The sequence below is a fragment of the Phoxinus phoxinus genome (assembly GCF_949152265.1).
Source record: "Phoxinus phoxinus genome assembly, chromosome: 15".
NCBI classification, from domain to species: domain Eukaryota; kingdom Metazoa; phylum Chordata; class Actinopteri; order Cypriniformes; family Leuciscidae; genus Phoxinus; species Phoxinus phoxinus.
Genome location: NC_136890.1, coordinates 7,303,337 through 7,326,751, shown reverse-complemented (window position 1 = coordinate 7,326,751; position 23,415 = coordinate 7,303,337). Strand labels below are relative to the sequence as shown.

Below are 23,415 nucleotides of genomic sequence, written 5' to 3'. Positions count from 1 at the left end.
TCAGACAGACTCCCTGTTCTGTTCACACCACTTTTACTCCCGAAGAAACATCCTCAACCTGCCCATCCAATCCTTTCTCAGACACTTTTTTAGTCTTTGAAAGCACTTTTAGACCTTTAAAATGTGTCTTGTCTGTAATTCACACTTTTTTTTCTCTCAAAGAGAGCAGGCCAGCAGTTTGTTGAAAGTCAGGGAACTTTCCAGAGGTCATGTAATTCAAGACCACTGGCCTGGGGGTTGTGTCCCAGGTCAAATGCAAGCCTGGTAAAATTGGATTTGTCTTTACCTGCCTCTTCACTCCAATGAAAAGGGTAATTAACTATGTCTGGCTGATTGAAACAATAGTCCTTCATTGCAATAGATAAGGAGCTCTTGGCTTAAGGGGAAAGAGAAAGTTCATCCACTTCAAAGCGGACACTGGACGCTATCGGACACCGACCTGACTGAAAATCCAATTTAAGGCAGGGTAGGGGAACGTGCGTACTATTGAAGACCTGAAACAAAACCAGTTGTGACCCCCCAGATCTGATTAGTTCAAAAAGTCTGTCAAGACAATAAGAAACACGAAGCATGACCTCCTTCAATTGAAAACGGACTTGAGATCTGAGAACAACCCAGCTTAGTAATTGAATCAAGCTTTGCGGACGCCGCAAAACATTTGGGGGAGGGAAAAGCCGCTTGGCATAAATCTCATTATTAATACTTCAAGAAGGAACCTGGCACGGTTACTGACGCTGATGGTCAATCTAGTGGACAATGGATGGGAGACTTCTTTCCGGACAAAAGTGTGATGGGGCTAAAAGGTAATGTGAGATATCTCTCAGTTTGGTGCAAAGGAAACAACTTACAAATACTTAAATTATCCTGATGACAGTTAACATTTTGCAGTTGTGGCCCACCAGTAGAGCAATGAGCTCATATGTGTGAGCACTCAAATTCTATCATACCCGAGAGGCGCTTGGGAAAATAAACCCCACTACTGCATACAAACCCGTGGAGGGAAAGGAGGCGCCGTATAAAGCCCAGGTGCTCAGTAAAATAATATTTAAAATTTTGGTTTTATACCCTCAGCAGTAAAAACATGTTCCAGAGTATCTCTTTTATTAACATTTGAAATGTTGTATCCATTACTTTCATTTTTGATTCCAAACAGATTATTTGGTTGGACCTGAACTTCAAACAGAATATTTGAAAAGATACCAACCATCTTAATTTTAAACACATTTTACTTTTGTTTTTCTCTGACATGAAGATTTTTTGTTTTGTTACAGTATGTCTATTCTTGTTTTGCTTTTGTATCACTGTTCTCTTCCCCCATTTATTTCTTTATTCTCTCTTTCTTTTTACCCATTTATCCTCATTTGTCTCTTTATATACACATGTTAATACCAGGGAGTACAACCAATTTCACACATCTGTAAAAGGTCTTCACTGCCTTCTTGTAACTTAATTTCCCAATTTTGTGTGAATAGTACTGTCAGTACTCTTATTGACATTCACTGCACTTAAAACCTGCAAAGTTCATATCAGATTCCTGGAAACATTGAAATCAGGTATTTCACAACCGTTGGAAAATCCCTATTTTACTTGTACTCACTATAATGGTCTCCTATTTCCTAAAGCTGAGATGGGCAACTTCGGTCCGGCAGGGCCACTGTCCTGCAGAGTTTAGCTCCAAACCATATAAAACACACCTGAACAAGCTAATCAATGTCTTCAGGATTACTTGAAAGCAACAGGTAGGAGAGTTTTTAGGAATTGAGCTAAACTCTGAAGGACAGAGGCCCTCCATGAAGATGCCCGACCCTATCCTAAAGGGATAGCTCAAACAAAAACTAAACTTTCTTTTTTTCTGTGGAACATAAAACAAGATATTATGCGAAATGCCCCAGTGTTTGTTTGCCCAGTGTTTCATTCATTCATTCATTCATTCATTCATTCATTCATTCATTCATTCATTCATTCATTCATTCATTCATTCATTCATTCATTCGTTCATTCATTCATTCATTCATTCATTCATTCATTCATTCATTCATTCATTCACTCACTTTTGTGTTTAGAAGAAATAAAGCTATACAGTTTAACAACGTGGGGCGAGTAAATTATAACAGTTTTATTTTTTTTTGGGGGGGGGGGGCTTTATTATTAATGTCAAGAAATTACAACTGACCATTTGCTTTGTTAATGCAAGTTAATGCAAGAGCGCACAATGTGAACCCTCTTAACTTTGGTAAAATCACTGTAGACATTGTGTTAAATGGCTTAATTTTTTAACTAGCATGAACAATGCTATAAAATCTTTCTTTCCTCATTTGTAATAAGTATAAATAATTATGGTAACACTTTAATTTAAGGTCAATTCTCACTAGTAACTAATATTAGCATGCATATTACTAGGTTATTAGTACTTATAAAGCACGTATTAATGCCTTATTCTGCATGACTATATTCTGCATCTCTTAATCCTACCCAAAACCTAAACTTAATTTAACATTGCGCTAATGTCGATCCAAATCTGCAAGACTTTTGTTCATCTTCGGAACACAAATGAATATCTTTTCATTTAAATCTGAGAGCTTTCTGTTCCTCCATTGACTACCACGTTGACACTTCAAAAAGTTCATATAAGAGATCGTATAATTAATCCATATGAATTGAATGGTTTAGTCCAAATTTTCTAAAGAGACACAATCGCTTAATATGCTGAACAGATTTAATTTAGGCTTTTATTCATAAACATTCATCAACGCACATCAGTTCAAATAAACGGAAGCTCAAGCATGTTCGCTTGACGTTTGAGAACCAATATGGATCATTATAGTGTTACGCAGCACGTTTGAGCTTCAGCAAGAACCAATGAGGTTTGTTGCATGCATCAAGCAGGTTCGGTTGAGCTTCTGTTTATGTTCGCTGATCAATGTTTATGTGAATAAATGCCTTAATTCAATCCGTTCATCATATAAAGTGATCGTGTCTCTTCAGAATATTTGGACTAAACTGCTCAATTCTGCCAAGGGCATGCATTTATCTGCATTTTAAATGGATTCAAGCATGACTTGATGGGTACCTGCATCTGATCGGAATTAAGAGTTGGGCTATCCTGAAAAACTTGGTTAACATCTCTCTATATTGCATGCTTACAGTATACTCAATCCTTAAACACACACAAACACACACACACAAACACCCTTGACCTTTAGCAGCAGGGCTCTTATTTGTCAATGAGTGTGTTTGTAGCCATAGCCTCTTCACCCCTGATCGGGACCAGGCCATGGAAAATTTGATCACATTAGCCACATGTTGCTTCTAATATCATTTCAATAAAAAGGACACTGCCCTCATAGACATAAAGCAGCCATGTAAAGTTCACCGGCCGTTGCTGCTAGCCGTGGAGAGAGCCATGGGGGTCTGCTGCTAATTTCCCGCCCCAAGCTATGTAATCTATGGCAGAGATTAGGGTAAAGCAGTTATTCTTGACTATTTTATTAAGAGGTGCTTTAGGCGCTGGAAGAGGGGCTTTATTGCTTTTCAAACGGCGTGCCATACAATACAAGACAAACATTTGCTGTTATTTCAGCAAACTCGAGTCAGATGTGGCGGCTCTTTTTTTCAGGAGGAACTTGGCATCAAAGAAAAGTCTCCTAAAACAAAAATCTTCCCTTCTGCACAGGTCTCGCCCTGAACTGTGTCCGGTAGATAAATAGGGAGGTGTCAAAAGAACAGGCAGGAGTCCCACACCTAGTTTTAATTAAAAGAGAGAGTGCTGACATGCACAGAGGGAGGGACGATCGGATTCGCAACTGTTACCATTTCAGCACGTTTGTGTGCGCGTGCGCTTTTCCCACTTTATAGCAAACACTTTAGGCCGGGGTTCCGAACTAACATTTATACGTCGGGTTTATAGTCATTGCAATCAAGTGTAAGACAAGAATAAAAACATATTACCATATTACCAAGAGATCAATCACAGACTAGACAACAATGGAGAAGACAAATAGCAAATAGCATTCTATTCATCAAGAGATACAACAGAAAATGATGGTTTGGGGTAAAGGTTATCTTGGTGTCTGTACATAGTGAATGATGCTCAATGTGTCTATTCAAACCAAAAGCAAGGCCTATATTGTATTGAGATCTCGTATACCGCAATAATGCACATAACGCATGTGTATAAATGATAATGCTCTAGGCATTTGAATAAATTTGCAAATGTCAAGTGTAGATTACGGCTCTTAACATACTGTGGGATGTGATAGCGTAGGATCTTTTCACAGTGGTCCCGACGCAGAACCTGATTTCACCAAGTGAACATGTTCCTGGATCAACATCTTTGTTCATCCAATCCAATCCATCATTCATTTAACCAATCAGATCTGAGGGACAAGTTTACAGTTTATGTTGAGCTTACAACCACGGTTAGATGCTTCGACGTCAGTGTTATTCACCAATCAATTCCCTCTGATTTTAGGGATAAGTTATGGGTAGGGCTAGGTTTAGGGGCAGGGATATGGTTAGAACTAAACTTTAAGATAGGAATGTTGTTCCAGGATCAAGAAAATATGTTGACCCAGGAAAGCGCCTAACTTGGCAAAATCAGGACATGGTCACGGTTGTCTGAAATGCAATTATCAAAAAAAAAAAAATCGGACCCATCAAAGACCAAACAAAAACCAGGTTTATATTTTTGATTGCTTTTCTGTCTAACTAACTCTGTATCAGGAAAATTAGCCAGATCTTCTGTCACACACGTAGTTGAACTTGATCCACATGCTGTAACTGTAGTAAGTAGCAAGGGCAACCGGTGTGCTCTAAAACAACCTAAACTGATGACCTTTAACCTCCTGACATTCCAAATATGCCATTCAAACACCAAAGAATAATAAACGAAACGTGGGTAATGGACCCCAAGTTGCGTATAGGTGCAGTAAGGGGACAGAGCAACGCAGCTTAAAAAACAGTTGCAATGAGCAACAATTACAATAAATAAATATTTGCAGCATTTTAAAATGCCCGCACCTCTGACTTCTATTATGATGACATGTTGCACTGAATTTCACAATAGCTGAGGAAATGAATCACATAATTGGCTAGAAAAGCAAAAGTCAGTTTGAGTGTGATCAAAAGTCTTTGTTTCTCAGGAGACGTAACAGAAAACATTTGTAGGCCTGTCCGGAGCTCATCTGACTCCTGCTGCACATGGGCAACACCAGACACATTGAAACTGGAGTGCTTTGTATAAGATACTGCCTGGTATTGTGTAAGTGTACATTGTGTGTGTGTATATATATATACAATTATTTTCTCACGCATTATTGGCTTGAAATCCTAACCCAAGTCGTAGCCATATTGCCTGTTTACATCATTCCCTCAGCAAAGCCGTAACAGTTGCCAAAGTTGTCAAAACAACAAAATGTGCTGTGAGACTGTGTGGAACTCCCTAAAAACCTCAAAAGCCTGAAAATAATTTCAATAATGCCAACATCAGGAACTTCAATTTGACTGACAGGCTGTCCTCGGGAAGAAAAGGCATTTGTTTCGAATAACTTATTTCCAATTAAAACTTTAATTGACATCTTTAAAAACCTCAGAGACATTTGTGAATGGTCAGCTTAGGAGAGGACAAAAAAAAAAAAAAACCACACAGGCTGGTATTCTAACCGCTCATAAAACACTACTCCGAAACCGGATCTTCACTTTATGCGAGCTGAAGGATGTGGGTTGAGTCGACGGGGAGAAAAAGAGTGAGAGCGAGAGAAAAAGCAAATATCAGAAGTCACAAAGTAGACTTGTGTGAGTTAAACGCTGCCCTCTCCAAACACCCTAAATCACACAAATCCACTGAGATGCCCAGAGAAAAGGACTCATTGATGAAAAGGAGCAGCCAAAAATGCCTTATTTTAGTTGCTTAATTCTTCTTCTTTCGTTTTAGGGGGGTTTATCCTCATTTGCCATTGCAGATTACGAGCTCAACTTTGACCGCTCACTTTTTCAAAGAAAAAAGCATTTAAAAAAAAAAGGGGAATGACCTACTCATCTCACAAAACATTGCAAATGATTGCGAACAATTCACTTATAGTCACTGGTTATAAGAAAGAAAGTAAAAACATTCCTTAACAATTTTGGTTTATTGGTTTAATTGATTGTTCTGTGTATCCGTGGAGAAAACGACAGGAATTGTGTGCATAGTTTCAAAGAGAATTTGGTCAGACCCGAAAGGGTCAAAAGTTTGCCTAAATATTTGTTTGAAAAAGCAAGCATACTTCCTCCTCCAGCACGTGCGCTACACCTCTGGGTGGACGACTCTGGCCTGCCCTCTGCAGAATGTCCGAGCAGGACAAACAGAAGCAAGCTAGCGAGCAAACTGCCGTGTGTCTTTGTGTGGGGGAGTTAATGATTATCTCCCGGGTGGACGAAGACTGTGGCGCACTGCCAGTACAGTGCAGGAACGTCCCTCTTCCCTTTGTAGACGCTTCTAATCTGGTGAAAGCCTCTCCCCTGAGACCATCCCATGATAATGTCATAGACACAGAGGGTATAATAGAGCAATTTGTTTACCTTCCAAAGCCTTGATCTCTCTCAATCCTGCCTTTCTCTATCTCTCTTGCTCTTTCACGTGGAGCTCTGCACGGCTGGAGTGGGATGAGAACATATTGATCGGTGCTTGGGTTTCAATAGAGCACTGCAAATTAAACTCAATGGAAAACAAATTTGTTTCGGGATTGTCACTCTGTTGTTGACCTAAAGCGTCCAAACTGAGATTCACTTAAGGGAATAGTTCGCCCCGAAACGAGAATTATTTTTTATTCACTCAGCCTCGTGTTGTTTCAAACATGTACGAATTTAAGAATGATTTAAACTATTACTACCGTATTTATATATCCTGTGTGTGTGTGTGTGTGTGTGTGTGTGTGTCTCTAGTTTGTCACTATATTGATTTATTTGGGCTGTCAAAATGTACATGAGCTGTTTAAAAGAGCCATTTTGTAATTTGATTAATTAGCATATCATTAATTATTATGAATGTGTGTACATAATGTGAATTTTAAATGATTGTATATAATAATAATAATAATGTATTTGTAATAATAGTGTATTGTTTAAAGTGTGAAATTTGAGAAAAACATTATTTTAAGATATGAAATTATTGTGGCAGACTAGTAAATCAATGAATAGACAAAAGGTCTCTTTAAAAAGTCAATATATTGTTTTACATATATCCATATACTGCATTACTGAACATAAACAATCCATTCAGCAATAAATTAGGCAGTGTGCTCGATGTCGATTTTGGGGCTGTTTGCGCAGAAAGTGTTCTCGTCTTAATTGTTGATTTAAATGTTCCTCCTGCTGTCTATAGCCATCTATAGAACAGGCACGGTTGAAGTCATGTGACATTTACATTTTTGCACGCTTGGTGTCTTAGATTGCATTCAAGGTATATATTTGATCAGCTCCCAAGAAGTCCTTGGGAATTTAACCCATGCTGTACTGTTTGAGCTACAAGAATACATCGATTTAAAACTAATCAAAACAGATCCAATGCATCAACTGACTAGTGCAAACTACGCAACCCCTACCTTTACAGTCTCCAGCAGCGGACTTGATACATACTTGCACCAACTCTCTTCAATCCCATCAACACCGTTGCCCCCACCAGTGCTCATTCCTGTTCTTGCTCTCATCTCCTTTTCAGCAAGAGCAGTTTGTCAGGGTCAGAAAGCAATTCAAAACCTCTATTAATGAGTGAGAGAGAGAAAAGTGTGGTACGGGGAGGAGGAGGAGGAGGAGGAGAGGGGTGGGGTGCCTGCCATCAAAGCCGACAAGAAAAGAAGGCCAGGTGGTTGTGGGAATCTCGGCTCTTTTTTGCAGAGATGGAATCTTCAGCGTAATTAACAGGCTGGAATCGGGGCCTTCTGAAGCCAGGAGGACAACCCCTCGGAGGGGACAATTTGCACTTTTACAAGAGCCGCTGAGGGACGGGGAGAAAGGAGAGGAAAAGGGAAACTATGGCATCCTTTATCGCAGAGACAAAGCGCCGCATCCTTTCAAAGGCCTGCGCTGGAGCTTCCAGAGCAGAGGAAGAGCGAGTGAAATAAAGACGAAGAAAAACACAAGAGAGAGAAGGGGGTAGGAGCAGAAGAAGTGGACAGCAGTTGGAAAAGGGGCACCGGTGCCAACATGCGCTTCACAGAGAGAAAAGGGCCGGGGGAAGTAGCCGAGAGGGTGCGGGGGCGAGGGGGGCCTGACATGCGGCCAACTTGTAGACCCTCCCAGAATTCAACAGCTTCTCTCATTATCATTATTGCGCAGGGCCCAAAACCAGCAACAAATCTCTAAACGGACCTAAACTAGAGGCATGCACCCGCTGGAGACTAGAGACTTCGACACTGCCTAATATATACACTATAAAAACTCCTCATTAATACACGTAGATTAAAACCTGTAACGACCTGGGCTCGTTGAAAAGATATTCAAAGATATTAATATGCATTAGCATGGCTTTAACTGTTCTTTATTATAATACATTTTGGTGTTAAATATAGTGTCCTTGTTACATATGTTACATGTACTCACCATAGTAATAACTTATGTACTTACCATAAGTCAATTATGCATTATTACATGCAACTAACCAAATCCTAATCCTACCCTAACCCTTTAGTAAGTACATGTAGTTGCTTAATATTACTCATTGTTACAGTGTAATAATATATTTAAGTACTGACACCTTAAAATGAAGTGTAACCCTTTATTTTACAGTATGTGTAATTACAATGTAATTACTATTTAGTTACTAATGAGGTTATTAGTACGATAACTACATGGGTTAAGGTTAGGTTTAGGAATAGGTTCAGGGTTAGTACCTAATTAGTTTATACAACAACAACAAAAATTTCAAACCACAACAAACTGTGTTATGTTGTTGATACTACACTTGTTCCAACTATAAAAACTTTTTTTTTTATACTAAACTGTTTTTGTAGTTTTTTATTTTTGTCAACTATACTATTTTATAGTTGAAACTATCAACTATTTTTTATTTATAGCACAGTTTTGGGGCATAAACTAACTATAGCATTTTTACAAACAGTTTCCAGTAGCCCGACAGTAGCTCAGCAGTTTTGTAGTTTTATTTGTGGTTTGTAATGTACATTGTTGTCAAATTAGTATTTAAGGCTTCAAAAGTAAACGATTTTAAATTATGAGTAGCATGTCGCTTCGTACAGTAGTTTCCTCAACTCACAGTTCAATGCTCAAAGCTCTGAGAAAAACGGCATAACTTTAAAACTTTTGATGTACTGAAGTCATGCTTGCCTCTGAGTGACAAAAAGCCATATTCAGGTTTCCATTTCATTGGTTAGGACACGTCAGACCCCAGTGTCAGATGGCTGACAGAGGCGGTGAAATATCCAGGGGTCAGATGCACGGCTGATAACGGCCCCTCAGCTTGACTGCCAGAGATGGGGCGTCTGCCCAGCACAAAATGCCATTTGTTGTCCATCACTCAGACACCGCGAGTTTAGCGCCGGCGCTGCGCTGAAAGGCACATTCACACAAGCTCACACACTGGATGTTTTTGCAATTCAATATTTTCACACACAGCCTCATCATTACGCTGGAACCGGAGCCTCACTGGAGAGAGCCTGCGCTTTCACGGACAGGCAAATCGCAGTTCGAGATTGAAGTTAATAGCCCATCTTGAAATGTTTTGCTGACTCCCTAAAAACCCCTTCTCAGCATTTCACTAACAATCTGATGAGGGCTTTCGTGTGTTTTTTTTTTCTTCTTCTTTTGACCGAAGAGAAAGCCCCCATATGCCACACGCTTTAGATCTAGTAGCCAACTGAGAGGTGACAGTAAAGACCGCATTATGCTAATACTCTCTAAAAAAATAAAATGCATCACAAATAAACCCCATTTTGCATATCTGAATACTTAAAAAAATATATACACTGTAAAAAAAAAATATCTGCTCAATATGTTATGACAATATATTTTTATCATAATAAGTTAAGCAATTTTTTATTGCCTTTTTTATAAGTTATACAAGATTCTTTTTATGTCAGTTTAATATAATTTAAGTTGAAATGACTTAAACATCCAAGTTCATTGAACTTACAAATTTAAGGCAGCAACTTTTTTTACAGAGGAGATTTTATAAACGTAAACGTTTCCCCAAAATACTGTCCTGTGTAAAGGTTTTTAAAACAGAAAATTTATTGAAAGAACATTTATTTTAGCCCGAAGCTTACATGAAGTTTAAGTGTTCACCTGCAATAAGAAAATAAAGAAAAAAAGCAGAAAGTGCAAGTGGCCAGGGTTTGGTGTGTGTGCCAGTAATGATTTGTTTAGGATGTAGGCCTTAAAGTGGTTAAAGAAAATGGCGGCAGCTTGAGGTTTTATATATTTTTCCAGTAAGCCGCACTGTAGTTAATGAAATTTAACACACCAATAGTGCCGCCTCTCCCTCGAGAGCAAGAGCTTCATAATCAGCGTGCCAACACTCTCGTTTTTTATGAAAACAAATTGCAGCCAGGGAGATGGACTAATTGTGTTGCGACGCAGAGCAAAGAGAAACAACCATTCACGTAATTAAGCCAATTTTCATGGACAAAAATAGTTGAAGGGGCAGTAAGCAAGAGCATTCATCTGGTACACAGCGCTCGATCCCACCCCCGCTCATGCGTACAAAGAAAAGTTAAGCATTAAGCAAATATAGGCTGCCTCACCCTGAGAAAGTCACTGGATAATGATGGTTCAATTACAGTGGATCCCAGCAAGCCGCACTGTCCAATTATGAAAAATGATGATGGGCTGACAGAGGTCTTTGGGAACATGAAAGATATCTTTATCAAAGCAAATCTAAGCACTCTATCTCTAAAGTACAAAACGACTCTACCACCGCCATTACGGCACATCATACCATCTTGATGAGACAGAGTTGCCCATCTTCCCCCGTAATGACAAAAGATGGAGGACAGAAGATGAGTTCAAAAGATAAATGTGGAGGCCGGGCCCTTTGAAAATGTGCTCTCTAGTAAAGTTGAAAGTGAGCGGCGAGCGGTAATGCTCAGCTCGAGTGGCCCACTGGGGAATGACATCCACTCTCTTATCGCCAAAGGATGCAACATCAAGGTCTGGACAAACAGCCCACGGTAGCTGTGCGGACGCATGGGAACTTCAGCGGGGAATTACGGAATACGTGTGTGTGCATGTGTACGCACCGCATGGGGGGGACTGCCGCTCTAAACATCCTGAAAGTTGCCAAAACCACCAGCCTAGCCTGCTTCCAATAGGAAATGTGTTCACTTTGCCACTGTTGTTGGGAACACTTACAATTCAACAATATTATCATTCTGTACTGACGCTGTTGAGTGAGAACTGAACTTGGGGAGATCTTCCCAAAAGCTATGGTCGCAAGTTCCGTCGTTATTAGCATAGTTCAACAAGTCGGGGTTTCCCGAGACCATCGTTCTAACGAAACATTCACAAACAGCAACGCAAAGTTGTGTGGTTGGAACGACAGCTCTCGAGTCTCGACCTGTGGTCAGAAGCAGAGTTTCTTGTTTGCATGAAATGTGGACCTTATCTTGAGCAAAATAAGCAAGCTGTATATTTTATTTAAAATACATACACATTTTATTTACGTCTTTTAGTTTTTCAAGAGATTTAAAGTGTCGTTTTTGAAGAGTGTGGAGCGTGCTCTAGTACGTAAGAACGAGCCTTGAATCTGGAAAAAAATCTAAATAACTATGAAAATTTTTCATTCTCGCCATGTCTGTAATTTATGGCAAAAAATCTAGCATTAATTCAATCTCAAACAGATTTATTAAAAGTAGTTATTACTCCACCACCTGCGTGACATCATTAACCAACTTGGATTAACGGCCAATTTGCGACAATACGGTTTGGAGAAGCAGTCGTGACTAGCTAGTTGATTTCTTCACAATGCATCGATCGTACTATGGTAGTGAAGCAGCGGGTTATGTTGTTGTACGGGAAACACACCTCAGAGCTGGATGATGATGCCATTTTTTTTTAAGAACTGCTTTATAGATTAAATTAACAAATTGGATCATTTATGATCTTTACAACAGAACTGAATCAACACTAAACTTCAGCTGAACCGCAGATGAAATGCATCATTTTAACTGTTATATCACTGTAAAGCTGCTCTGAAATAATCTGTGTTGTATAAAGCACTATATATAAATAAAGGTGCTGATTTTACTTCCAAGGACAAATTTGTCGTTTTTAGAGAGGATTTTCCCTCCAAATATTGGAAAGCATGTTTCATTTCAGTACATGTAAATGGACTCCTAAATTATTATAACCTCTTGTTGTTTTTACAAAAAAAACATAGTTGTGAGAAATTCTTCGACTTCGAGCCCAGCTTTAGTGCAGCTTGTGGAGTGTTGACATCCACAACAATATTCATTTGGCTCTTACCCATTAACATGCAGCACAACTGGGTGCCTCAAATATTGGATGGAAACTTTCCTGGCACTTTCTGGGCAGGAGTTACGACACCGAGACGTTTTACGGCCTAAAATTAGCAACCCTGAACACATGATGCAGGGTTAATTATTTCTCACAGTCCTTCCCGGTGGGTGTACAAAGCTACTTTTTCCTTGTACAGTATCGACCAACTCCAGCCACGGAGCGTTCGGAGGTCGCACGATGCAGTAGAAGACGCTTGTGTATAGGGTTTTTTATCCAGAAGTGCCTTCCTGCTGTAGAGCTGAGGCCAGTGTTTGTTTGCATTATACAAGTGCAGCGGCTGCTGATCCCAGATCAGCGTTTACTTAACGCTTACTTCAGAAAGGGATATTCTGTCTATTATGTATATTTATTGCATATTCAAAAACTGTTTTCTTCCCACAGATGTCAGTTCCCTGAGGCTGCTCTTGCATTTCCTAAAACCTTTCAAACAAATTGAGTACTTTGTGATGGTCAAAGACCAAAACAAATATTACATATAAAGTGTCCCTGTCATAAGTATATATAACAGATTGCATTAAAATGAATAACCTTTAATATGAGGTTGTTTGACCAGCACTGTCAAAAAACAAAGCAATGGGTTGCCAAGTAACCCAGCAATGGTTAATTTTAACCCAGCATTTTTAGTGTATATACTGTGATAAATTCAAGCAAACATTGCTCAAATAAAATAAATATAATAATTATCTAATAAGAATTAGGGATGTGACGATACCCTCATGTCACGATTTGATACACATCACAACTCCAAGACATATGATAAAAGGTTAACAAAAAAATTTACCATTGATTAAAATGCTAAATTTGATTGCTGATAACCCAGTGCACAGGACAATAGTCACACCAGAATAAAAATATTCATGATTCTGAAGCTGAAATACAGAATTATTTTAGACGAATATGCTTGCACCCTGTCACTGACTAGATATATTTAAAATAATGTAGGCCTTTTTACTGGTAACATAAAACATTGGCATTATCAGGACACAGAAATATTCCCCCATTGCGTTATTATACATTATATTTAACATTATATATAGTAGTTTAATGTAGTACTAACACTAAAACTCTTTTCACACTTTTTCTCATTAAGTTTTATTTTGGGTGAACTATCCACAATACATATTGTTGCATTTTTGTATTGCTATATATTGTGACACGATATATTGTAACACCCCTAATCAAAATATTGAATCATTCCAAACAGACTAAAAACAATAATTACAAAAAGTCAATGAAAATATTTTCAGCAATTTAATTATCCAAAATAAATGATTACTTTAGAGTTCAATGGCAAATACAAGACAATGTGCATGGTAAGAAAGAATAATGAGCTACAATTCACTCAAACACCTTAAAAAAACACACACTTCTACGGCCAAGGAGTTGCAGACAGCCTGCGCTGTAACATGATAAGCACGTCTCTCTCTCAGACATGGCTTTAACAGTTCTGTAATGGCTGTCTTTGCCCTTCTGCCCGCTGCACCCTTCTCTGCTCCACAGCATGGGGGCCTGTTCTTAAAAATCCTAGGGGTTTTTTCTTAAAAAAACAGGCTTGAGAAACAAATAAAATGCGTTATGCTGGGAGGAAACACAGCAAGACACTAAAGTCATCCTTAAGGTATGCGCATGACTGCCAAAACACAGTCAAGTGATAGGCTTAGACTTTTCCTACAATTGGTTGAACGAAAAAGGAAAAAGAAAGAAAAAAAAGGGTGTGCGGTTCCAGTGCGGCAGAGGACAGCTGAAACTGTGTTTAGACACACGCGTAAAAGGCCCTCCCACCATGTGATGTCATAAAGAGGTGCCACAAGCGAACAATAACAGCGCAGTACAGTAAAAAGAAAAAGCAAAGTAGAATGAATGACGTGTGACAAATGTGAGCAAGGTTGAGATGGAGCTGCCTCACCTTTGGGAGGCACGGGGCGATTCACGCGGTGAGCTGAGCTCAGGTGGGCAAGCGTTCTCGACGGGAAACAGGGCCAGCTCTGCCTGCGTTCCATAAGCCACCCATCAACCTTTCCTCTCGCTCCAGATTGGGGTTAACTAAGCAGGCCGTCCGGTCAAAAGCTGCCCTGCAGGCTCCCACCGAGGACAGATATGTGTATGCATGCATTCTATGTGCAGTAGTACAGGCCAAGATGATTGTAACATTATCAAATAGAAAACAAACTGGTTTCATTACGGTTAATGTCAGTCACTACGTCAGCGTTGGAACACGGACATGCTCACCTGTGTGTGTGTGTGTGTGTGTGTGTGTGTGTGTGTGTGTGTGTGTGTGTGTGTGTGTGTGTGTGTGTGTGTGTGTGTGTGTGTGTGTGTGTGTGTGTGTGTGTGTGTGTGTGTGTGTGTGTGTGTGTATATTTAACACACACTTATGCATTGCACACGCACACATTATGATTTTCTCACAATTCTTCCAGTCTAACTGGCACTTTCATATGGCTTTTTAACAAGAGCTTCTTATCAAACACAAACTTGCACGCAAGGGGTAATACATCTCTAATGGCTCATGCACCATTAATCTGTACTCCAGCTCTCATGTGAGAACGCATATTGTGCACATATACACAGTCAACTAGCTTGAAGCGAAATGTCAGCCATTTTGCCAGTAAAAGCCCAGTTTTGAGTGCTGACAGGCTGTGTCTTCTAGCAAGACACCACACACCGCTTCTATTGTTGCTTGTGTTATGGCTTGATTTTATTATGACTTGTCAAAATAACATATGCTGCACAAGAACTTTTTGATTTGTTATCCATTGCTATTTTATTTCTATGTGCAACGTTTTCTCTTCAATGACAGCATCCTAATGTAAACAGCAAAAAAAGCCCACATTTCAGTTAAAGAGAGAGAAAAAAAAGTTTGACAAATTGTGCCCTGCTATGTTATAAAATTAAAACAAAGTATAAATAATAAGCAATGTTCCAAGTATATTACAAAATTAAATGTGTTTGAAATGTGCTAAATAAATAAATAGTGTATTGTAAAAAAAAAAAAAATCCATATTTTTACTATATATTGTTGTGGCATATTTTAATTACTAATTATGAGTATTCCGACCGTTTTTTCAGTGACGTCAATTAGCATATGCATAGCCTATAAATATACATGGCCCCGGAAAAATGATCACAAAAAATATTTTCATGGACAGTCTCTCGTGTATGGCGGGAGAAAGCCTATATAATCACCAAGAGTCGGATCTGACTGAAATTATTAATGAATGAATGAATGCATAGATTGTCGCTCGAACCCAGAAAAATGTCCTAACATAGTTTTCATTATTGTTTGTCGTGACAGAGTAAGGCCTCGTTTTGAGTTCATTATTGATTAGATGTGTAACTCCAATTGTAGATGGTTTAAATAATTCATATTTGCTTCCAATATTTTTATAAATATTACACAAATTACACAATCTTTTTCCCCTAAGATTACAATTTAATTTAAATTTAAATACGATTTTACCATTGCAAAACGGTTACTAATGGTTTAAATAAATTACAGAGAGAGAGAGAGAGAGAGAGAGAGAGAGAGAGAGAGAGAGAGAGAGAGAGAGAGAGAGAGACTGACTATACCTGGGCGCCAGAACAAACTAATTTCTCTGTGAAACTTAACTTAAATATCGTATAATAATATATCAAAGGCAACGCTTGTACTAAGTGGTTGTAGATAAAACCACAGATTATTAATGTTCAATTAGAAAGCATTAAACGCTCGTCGAAAATGAATGAATGGCCTAATATTATGAATCAAGCTCTTGTTATACCTGCGTTTATGGCCACTTGATTCGTTCAATAGCAGATGATCCAGTCGCCAGATGGGGGGTTGTGCCTTACTCGGATCACACATTAACCTGTTATAATATCGTTTAATTCAACACAATTATGGCTATGACATTTGATTGGACTGAAATAATTAAAAGCAATGACCGTCGATGTCTTTTAAAAACGTATAGTAGCCTATTTAAGAAGCTTCTCGGCAATACTGCTATTTCTTTTGATACTGACGAGACGGCAAACTCTTATAGTTAGGCCTATAATAATAATAATAATAATTGTGTAATGTATTAATACTACATTATGTGCGTTTTAAAAATAGTTTGGACATATATTTTAAAAAAATATATAGGCTATATGGGGGGAAACAATGTAGCCTAGGCTACATTTAAAGAATAATGCATTATGCTAATAATAATAACAATACACAATGTTAAATCATCTGTATCTCTTTGTCATTTCAATTAAAATGAATGCAGATGAATTTGAAAAATTAGGCCTATTATATCTTTATGCATTCGTGAGCAACTGAGCTTATTGTGAACGCGGGAGCCCGTAGACTCTAATAAACATCATAACTCAATGATATCGCACACAGATTGAATGCAGTCATAACGTAAATCTGTCGAATATAAATCTGGAAGAGCAGAACACTGATGAGCTATTCAAAGAAACGAAATGAAACAAGTTATAAATGAAATAAGGAAAGCACAGAATATATACGCCATATCTTTAATAAGCGCTTGTTTTAGAAATTGAGATCAGGCCCTCAAACACAAACACAAAAACGAAACTATAATATCTCAGAGAAATGCACAATAAATGCCTTGAAATGTAAATAAAAGAAGGTCTGATAGGCTATATTGAACACTCAGGAGAGTTGACGTGTCACGATACTGACCTCCAAACACAAAACCGAATTAATTTTGAACGACCAACAACAAAACAAGAAAAACGACAGTCTGACCTGTTAATAGCCTAGCGATTCTCGTGAGTCATCGCAAAACAAGTCTCGTGCGCTACAGAAGTCTGGAAGTGTGCATGAGAAAATACCGAGGCCCACATTTCTGTCCCAAAACAAACTGAGTAATATGCTGTTCTCCCGGCAATATGAATCAACAGGTCATCAGGCCCACGCGGGCTTTACTGCATATGCCCAGATACTAACATGTCTTCATATTTTAATAAACGTCGTTGAAACATATAAGGTGAACATTTTCAAAACTGCGCAGTGTTGCATAAGTTTCATACTTCAGGCTATCTTCAGGTAAAAATAAAATCGTATTGATCATTTTCCATATTAAAAACATAACCTCGTAACATTATACTTCAGTAATAAACTTTGTAAATACTAAAACCATGTTGAATTGAAGCCTTTTCTAATAAACTGCGCACTGAATGCTATAGTCGCATGCAAAAGTTTTACGGGCACTCAAAAGAAAACAGTTTGACTGTGAAATCATACCTATTACAAACAAGTCGGAATACAAAAGAAAGCCAAACAAACAATAAGCAAAGACATCGTGCCGAGTCCAGAGGAGATTTACACACTTTTCCTCGAGTCCAGAAAAGAGCTGACTCTATTTTCTTCAATACGCCATAGCCTATATGCATTATTGATTTGCCATTGCCGAGCCGCAACAGACCCCAGAGGACAAGGATTCCTAAACGCAACCTCTTAATTTTAGATTATCGGAAGATTTGTCCGTTTTTTGTTTCATATTCCTTCTTCCGTGGCATCCAGTGTGCAGGCAGAAAGCTCTGGAGATCTCCACACTCAAGTCTGTGCGTCCTGGGGTCCATGAGCAGTGCTACAGCGCCCACTATTTCAACAAGCAGGAATATGATTTCACAAGACCTGGAACCACTCAATAAAAAAAAGTTACTATCCCTTTCGACAACTCTCCGCTAACTTTCGGGTAACAATTCTCTACGGTTTCTCGACTTCGCTAAAACACGAGAGGGAAACAGCACGGCATGGAAACGCTCTCCTGATCATTTCAGATCCAAAGCACCATCACAAACGAAACTTCTGAACAAGCACGCTATACGGCAGCATCTGGTTACGCGCGGATCACGGAGAGTTTGAGCGATTTCAATGCAATTGAGAAACTGAAAAACAAACGCACCGGACAAAGACACGCTCTCAGCAGGAACTGATCAATGAAAAGGACACTTTGGTGATGTGCGCAAGGGTTCAAAGTACCGCGCGGCCGCTCAGGAGCGAAAGAAGCGCAAGAAGGACCTACTTTTGGCCAGTTTTCTCGCCCTCGCCTTGGATCTCATCTTGTCGGCTTGTAGATTCCTCGCGTCCTCCTTGAGCTCAGAAGCAGCAGCAGCGCTATCTTCATCTCACGAGCATTGTCAGTTTGGACACCTTCGCACATGCGCACAGGCCATTCAATCTGACACCCTCGTCAGGGCCAAAAACTTTCCAATGTATTCATCATCATCACTTTTTGTCCTATCGTGTCTCCTTTAGATCACTTATCTCTTTCCCTCCTCCTCCACTCGCTCCGCAACATCTCGGATCGCCCCCCACCTCCCCTTCTTGAGCTCCTGAGGAGGAATAAGTGCTATTTTTCAGGGACCTGCGGAATTCGGTCCGACGCTGGACATTGAATCCTGGACGGGGTCAAGGTCGCAGCCCTCATACGCAAGGTGATCACGAACATTTCATGCACCCGACGATTTTAAAGCACGAAAATATTGTTTCAAAGTATGTAATTATATGAAGCATATTCCTTCATAAAATAAATTATTTATGTATGATAGTAGTATTCATGTTGTTCAGAAAATTAAATTATATGGACGTTCTCTGGGCATATTACTCATTTTGTAAAAGTAATTTATTGTGAAAGTCTCTGTACCTGATGTGGATGTAAGAACATTGGTGAGTGCCTCATATTTAAATAAAAAAAAACTATTAACATTATTAATTTAGGTGCGTTCTATAAATAGGTAAAAGGTGTGTTCAGTTTCAATGTTGCTATTGAGAGCCACCCGAGTCTCCGCGCGCTAGACTCCAGACGGCCAGGAGCTCCCGCGTGCGTGTGCGTGTGCGTGTGTGTGTGTGTGTGTGTGTGTGTGTGTGTGTGTGTGTGTGTGTGTGTGTGTGTGTAAGAGAGAGAGCGAGCGAAAGAGAGTGTGTGTGTGTGTGTGTGTAATGTTAAAAGAGTAGAAATACTGTATGTATGAGTGCATGCGTGGGATCCGCTCTGAGATGGTATATTCATATAAACTCTCTCTTAAAACAATGCATTATGGGTCTTGTTTGGGTTTTAGGTCTCGATTGGGTTTTGTACATCAGCATATGGTATATACAAATTCGTGGCAGTTCATGTCCAGGTAAAGCAAGCAGGGAACGGCAAGGCAACCGATTCACACATGTAAGTATGATTCTGTTGGATTATTTGTTTTACGTATAGACTATACATCTAAACTGCATGTGCACAATCATTGCATTTTAATGGTCATTGTAAGACAGTAGGCGTGCTGTCAGAATCAAGCCTCAATAGCAGGCTCAACATTTTTTTGCAATTGGCGCTTAATATAGATCCTGCTAGACACATCAACAGATAGGAGTCAGTATGATGCGGAAAGGTACTGTCGGAAATGATCCGGTTTGAAAACTCAATAGCCTAAATATTTGCATTATTTTGCGTTTTGCATTATTAAAAAATGTATAATCCAGGCTGACGGTTTTTGCCATAATCTAATGTAATTCTATATTATTATTATTATTATTTCTCAATTGTTTTGGAAATCATAGTACAATAAGATGAATGATGGTAACCTGACAGTTTTTATTTATTATTTATCTTTAGTTAGAAGGGCATTCTGCAGGAAAACGGGTGTCGTTTTGTCACGAGATCCCGTGGGAGCTCGTGAGCTCGTGCAGGTGTCTTAAAGACATTTAAAGCAGCCATTAACAGTCATGCATGTCCACTAACTTCGAGGATCGCTGTCTGCCTTTTTCCGTTGATATCATTCCCAAACTATATGCTTTACTCTTTTATGCTTTTTATTACGATATTGAATACAGAGGATATAGAGCTGCTTCCGTATTAAAACCAATAAATATGATTGTTCACAATAAGCATATTGTGAAACATATCTAAAACAATGCTTTTTCTCAAATAAATGTTTTAGGCCGAACGAGGCACGTAACGTTTATGTATGCGTAATTATCGCTGGATAGGCTTTTGATTTTGTGCAAACAAACTCCAGAGCCTATTTCATTCATTAATGAAAGAATAATTTTACACCTTATTTGGCTCATCTGCTTTTTGGCGTGTTGTGAGGTTTAGATGGACTAACAAGGCAAAATGCTTTAAACACGTTTACATTAAACCTGCCGTTACCTGCTCTGAAGGAAGAAGTGATCTTGTTACTAAGCCCCCCACTGACGAATGACATTTATTGCTTTATTGATTGACTCCATTTTAAACGTATTATCGGTAAAACCTTCTCTTGTCAAGACATATGATACAATACGAAACATGTATTGCCATTCAATTGGATATGATAAAAATATTTTTTTAAAGAGTTTATTTCTTTAAAAAATGCTTTTTCTTAATTACATTTGATCACGAGATGTATAGGCTACAGGTGTAGGCTATTAAAAAGTGACATTATTGTGTTGAATTATTAATAATGATATAAATATGAATTATTATGTTTTATGCCATATAGCTCATAAAATGTAACTGTTGTTTTATTTTAGAGCGAGCAAATATGACTTGATACACGTATCTATATACAAATTGTGCACTTTTTTTTTAGTAAAAGCTTGCTATTTCCTTACACAATAATTGAAATGAAATCTCTCTCACGCATTGGGCTGGACTTTTTTCATATACGGAGCAACACCTTTGTGAAGGCATTTAACTGTAATTACACTTGTAAAGAAAAGTGTTGCTCCTCATCACTAGCTCATTGGGGAATAGTTTTCTGCGTCATTTAAACGTCTGCCTTTTTACAAGCTCCTGGAAACGTGATGGCTGTAACCACGCATTTGGACTATTTTCTTTCCAGATTGTTGCCATTTTCCTGTGGTTTAGCACAGGAAGGGAGGGATGCTGGCCCAGACCCCGGAAGAGAGGTGTTCTGCAAACCAGGCCTCAGGAACATCCACACTGAGAACTGATGCCAGACACAGAGCTTTTGTCATCTTAATTAGTTAAGGACATTCAAGAGGTTTGTCAACTATATATATATATATATATATATATATATATATATATATATATATATATATATATATATATAGTTGTATACGTGTATTTTTATTAACTTCACTAAGTCAAATAAAATCTATACAGGCACCATTGTCTCGCTGTCATTGTGTTCAGTCTAATTAATTATAATAAGATTTCAAAATGTAAAGTGTTTTAATACAATATTTTGGGTTGACCTTACAAAAAGGCATTTTAACAAATTAGGAAGTTCTTTTTATTTATTTTATTGTTAATTTTATTTATGAGGTGACACTAAAAAAAATTATGATAAAAAATGTATGACAACATATGTTTTTACATTGCTTTAACTTTAAATAAAAAAACATATATAAGTTATACAAGATTCAACCCATTTTGTAAGTCAGCTTAATTTAATTTAAGTTGAAATGACTTCGATCCAAGTTGAATGTACTTTTTAAAAAAAGTCAGCAAAAAAAATTACAACAATGTATACCGTCATTAATCGGCACACATAGTTTAATTTTACAATACATTTATTTGAGGAAAAAAATAACTGCTTTTAATAGCCAGCTAGCCTAATAATAATAATAAAAACAATAGTGTAAATAACAACAAGTAAAAACAGATATAAAAAATCAATAGGCCTACTAATACAAATAATAATAATAATAATAATAAACAATGTTTAACCGTTATAAATAAAACTGATTCGAATTAGATGGACGAGATAATACTCTGTTGTTATTGCTATACGTTCGTCGAAAGCAAATGAAACCAAATCTTTATTCATGGTAGGAAAGGGCTCGGCTTATGTGTTACGCACTGATAGGATCTCACCACACTCAATATGCGAAATGATATCCAGCCAGCAGTGGCCACAGTCGGAACACACGGGGGGGAAAACCCCACTTGTTGCGACAACTACGCCTGCGCTCTGATCTTTACATGCTAATACAGTGGATGTAATGGCAAAGTAAACACAACTTCATGATGACGGGGCTTCAGGCGTGTTCCCTGTGTGTGTGTGTGTGTGTGTGTGTGTGTGTGTGTGTGTGTGTGTGTGTGTGTGTGTGTGTGTGTGTGTGTGTGTGTGTGTGTGTGTGTGTGTGTGTGTGTGTGTGTGTGTGTGTGTGTGTGTGTGTGTGTGTGTGTGTGTGTGTGTGTGTGTGTGTGTGTGTGTGTGTAAAGAGGGAAATCAGAAAATTGGCAAAGGTACTCAATGGCTGTAACAAAACATGATCAAAGAAGGCAATAGTGGTGGTTGCCGTAAACACTTTGAGAATGGAGAGGTGAGGCAGTGTAAACAGTGAAAACAAGCATGCGCATGTCGAACACTTACAAAAGCTTTTTACAGATAGCAAGTAATTTAAATAGGCTATACTATATTACTAATATATATATATATATATATATATATATATATATATATATATATATATATATATATATATATATATATATATATATATAAATATATAAATATATATATATAAATATATATGATTATGGGATATATTCCATCGCGCGCATTTGGATTTGGTGACAAGCCTGTGCCCTTTTAACGTAAGGCGCTTCACAGCTAATGAAACCGCGAGAGCAACTACCTACAGTTAAGTTCCCTGGGTAATTATTAGCCATTAATTGGGTTCAAGACCTTGGGAGTGTATGGGAAATAGGAAATCTGACCACTAATCCTAGACAGACTTTTTTCCTCCGTTGTCCCTCGTTCAAAGCGAAGGACTATACGGGCGCCACGGACTACTTAACGCACACACAACCTACAAACAGGATCTTAAACATGCAACATAACCTGATCCATACATAACCTTCAAACAAATGATCTCAATATCCCAACATAACCAACGAACACATTACAGTACAGCATTACCAAAGACATTTAACCTAGGCTATACAAACATCGTCAAACACAACATAT

The 23,415-nt window shown here is 38.4% G+C and overlaps 1 protein-coding gene across 4 annotated transcripts in view; it reads right to left on the bottom strand.

Moving 5' to 3' along the window:
• The window catches only part of prdm16 (PR domain containing 16), a 269,870-nt gene that overhangs the window by 213,514 nt on the left and 32,941 nt on the right, over nt 1-23,415 (bottom strand). For 3 of the 4 annotated variants that reach the window (XM_079637362.1, XM_079637359.1, XM_079637361.1), the window contains exon 1: nt 18,528-18,719. The exons of the other annotated variant lie outside the window; for it this stretch is intronic. In XM_079637362.1, the coding sequence (XP_079493488.1) occupies nt 18,528-18,564 (37 nt within the window). In that variant the 5' untranslated portion in view covers nt 18,565-18,719. Of the gene's footprint in view, nt 1-18,527; nt 18,720-23,415 lie in introns of those variants that run through there. 4 annotated transcript variants of the gene reach the window in all.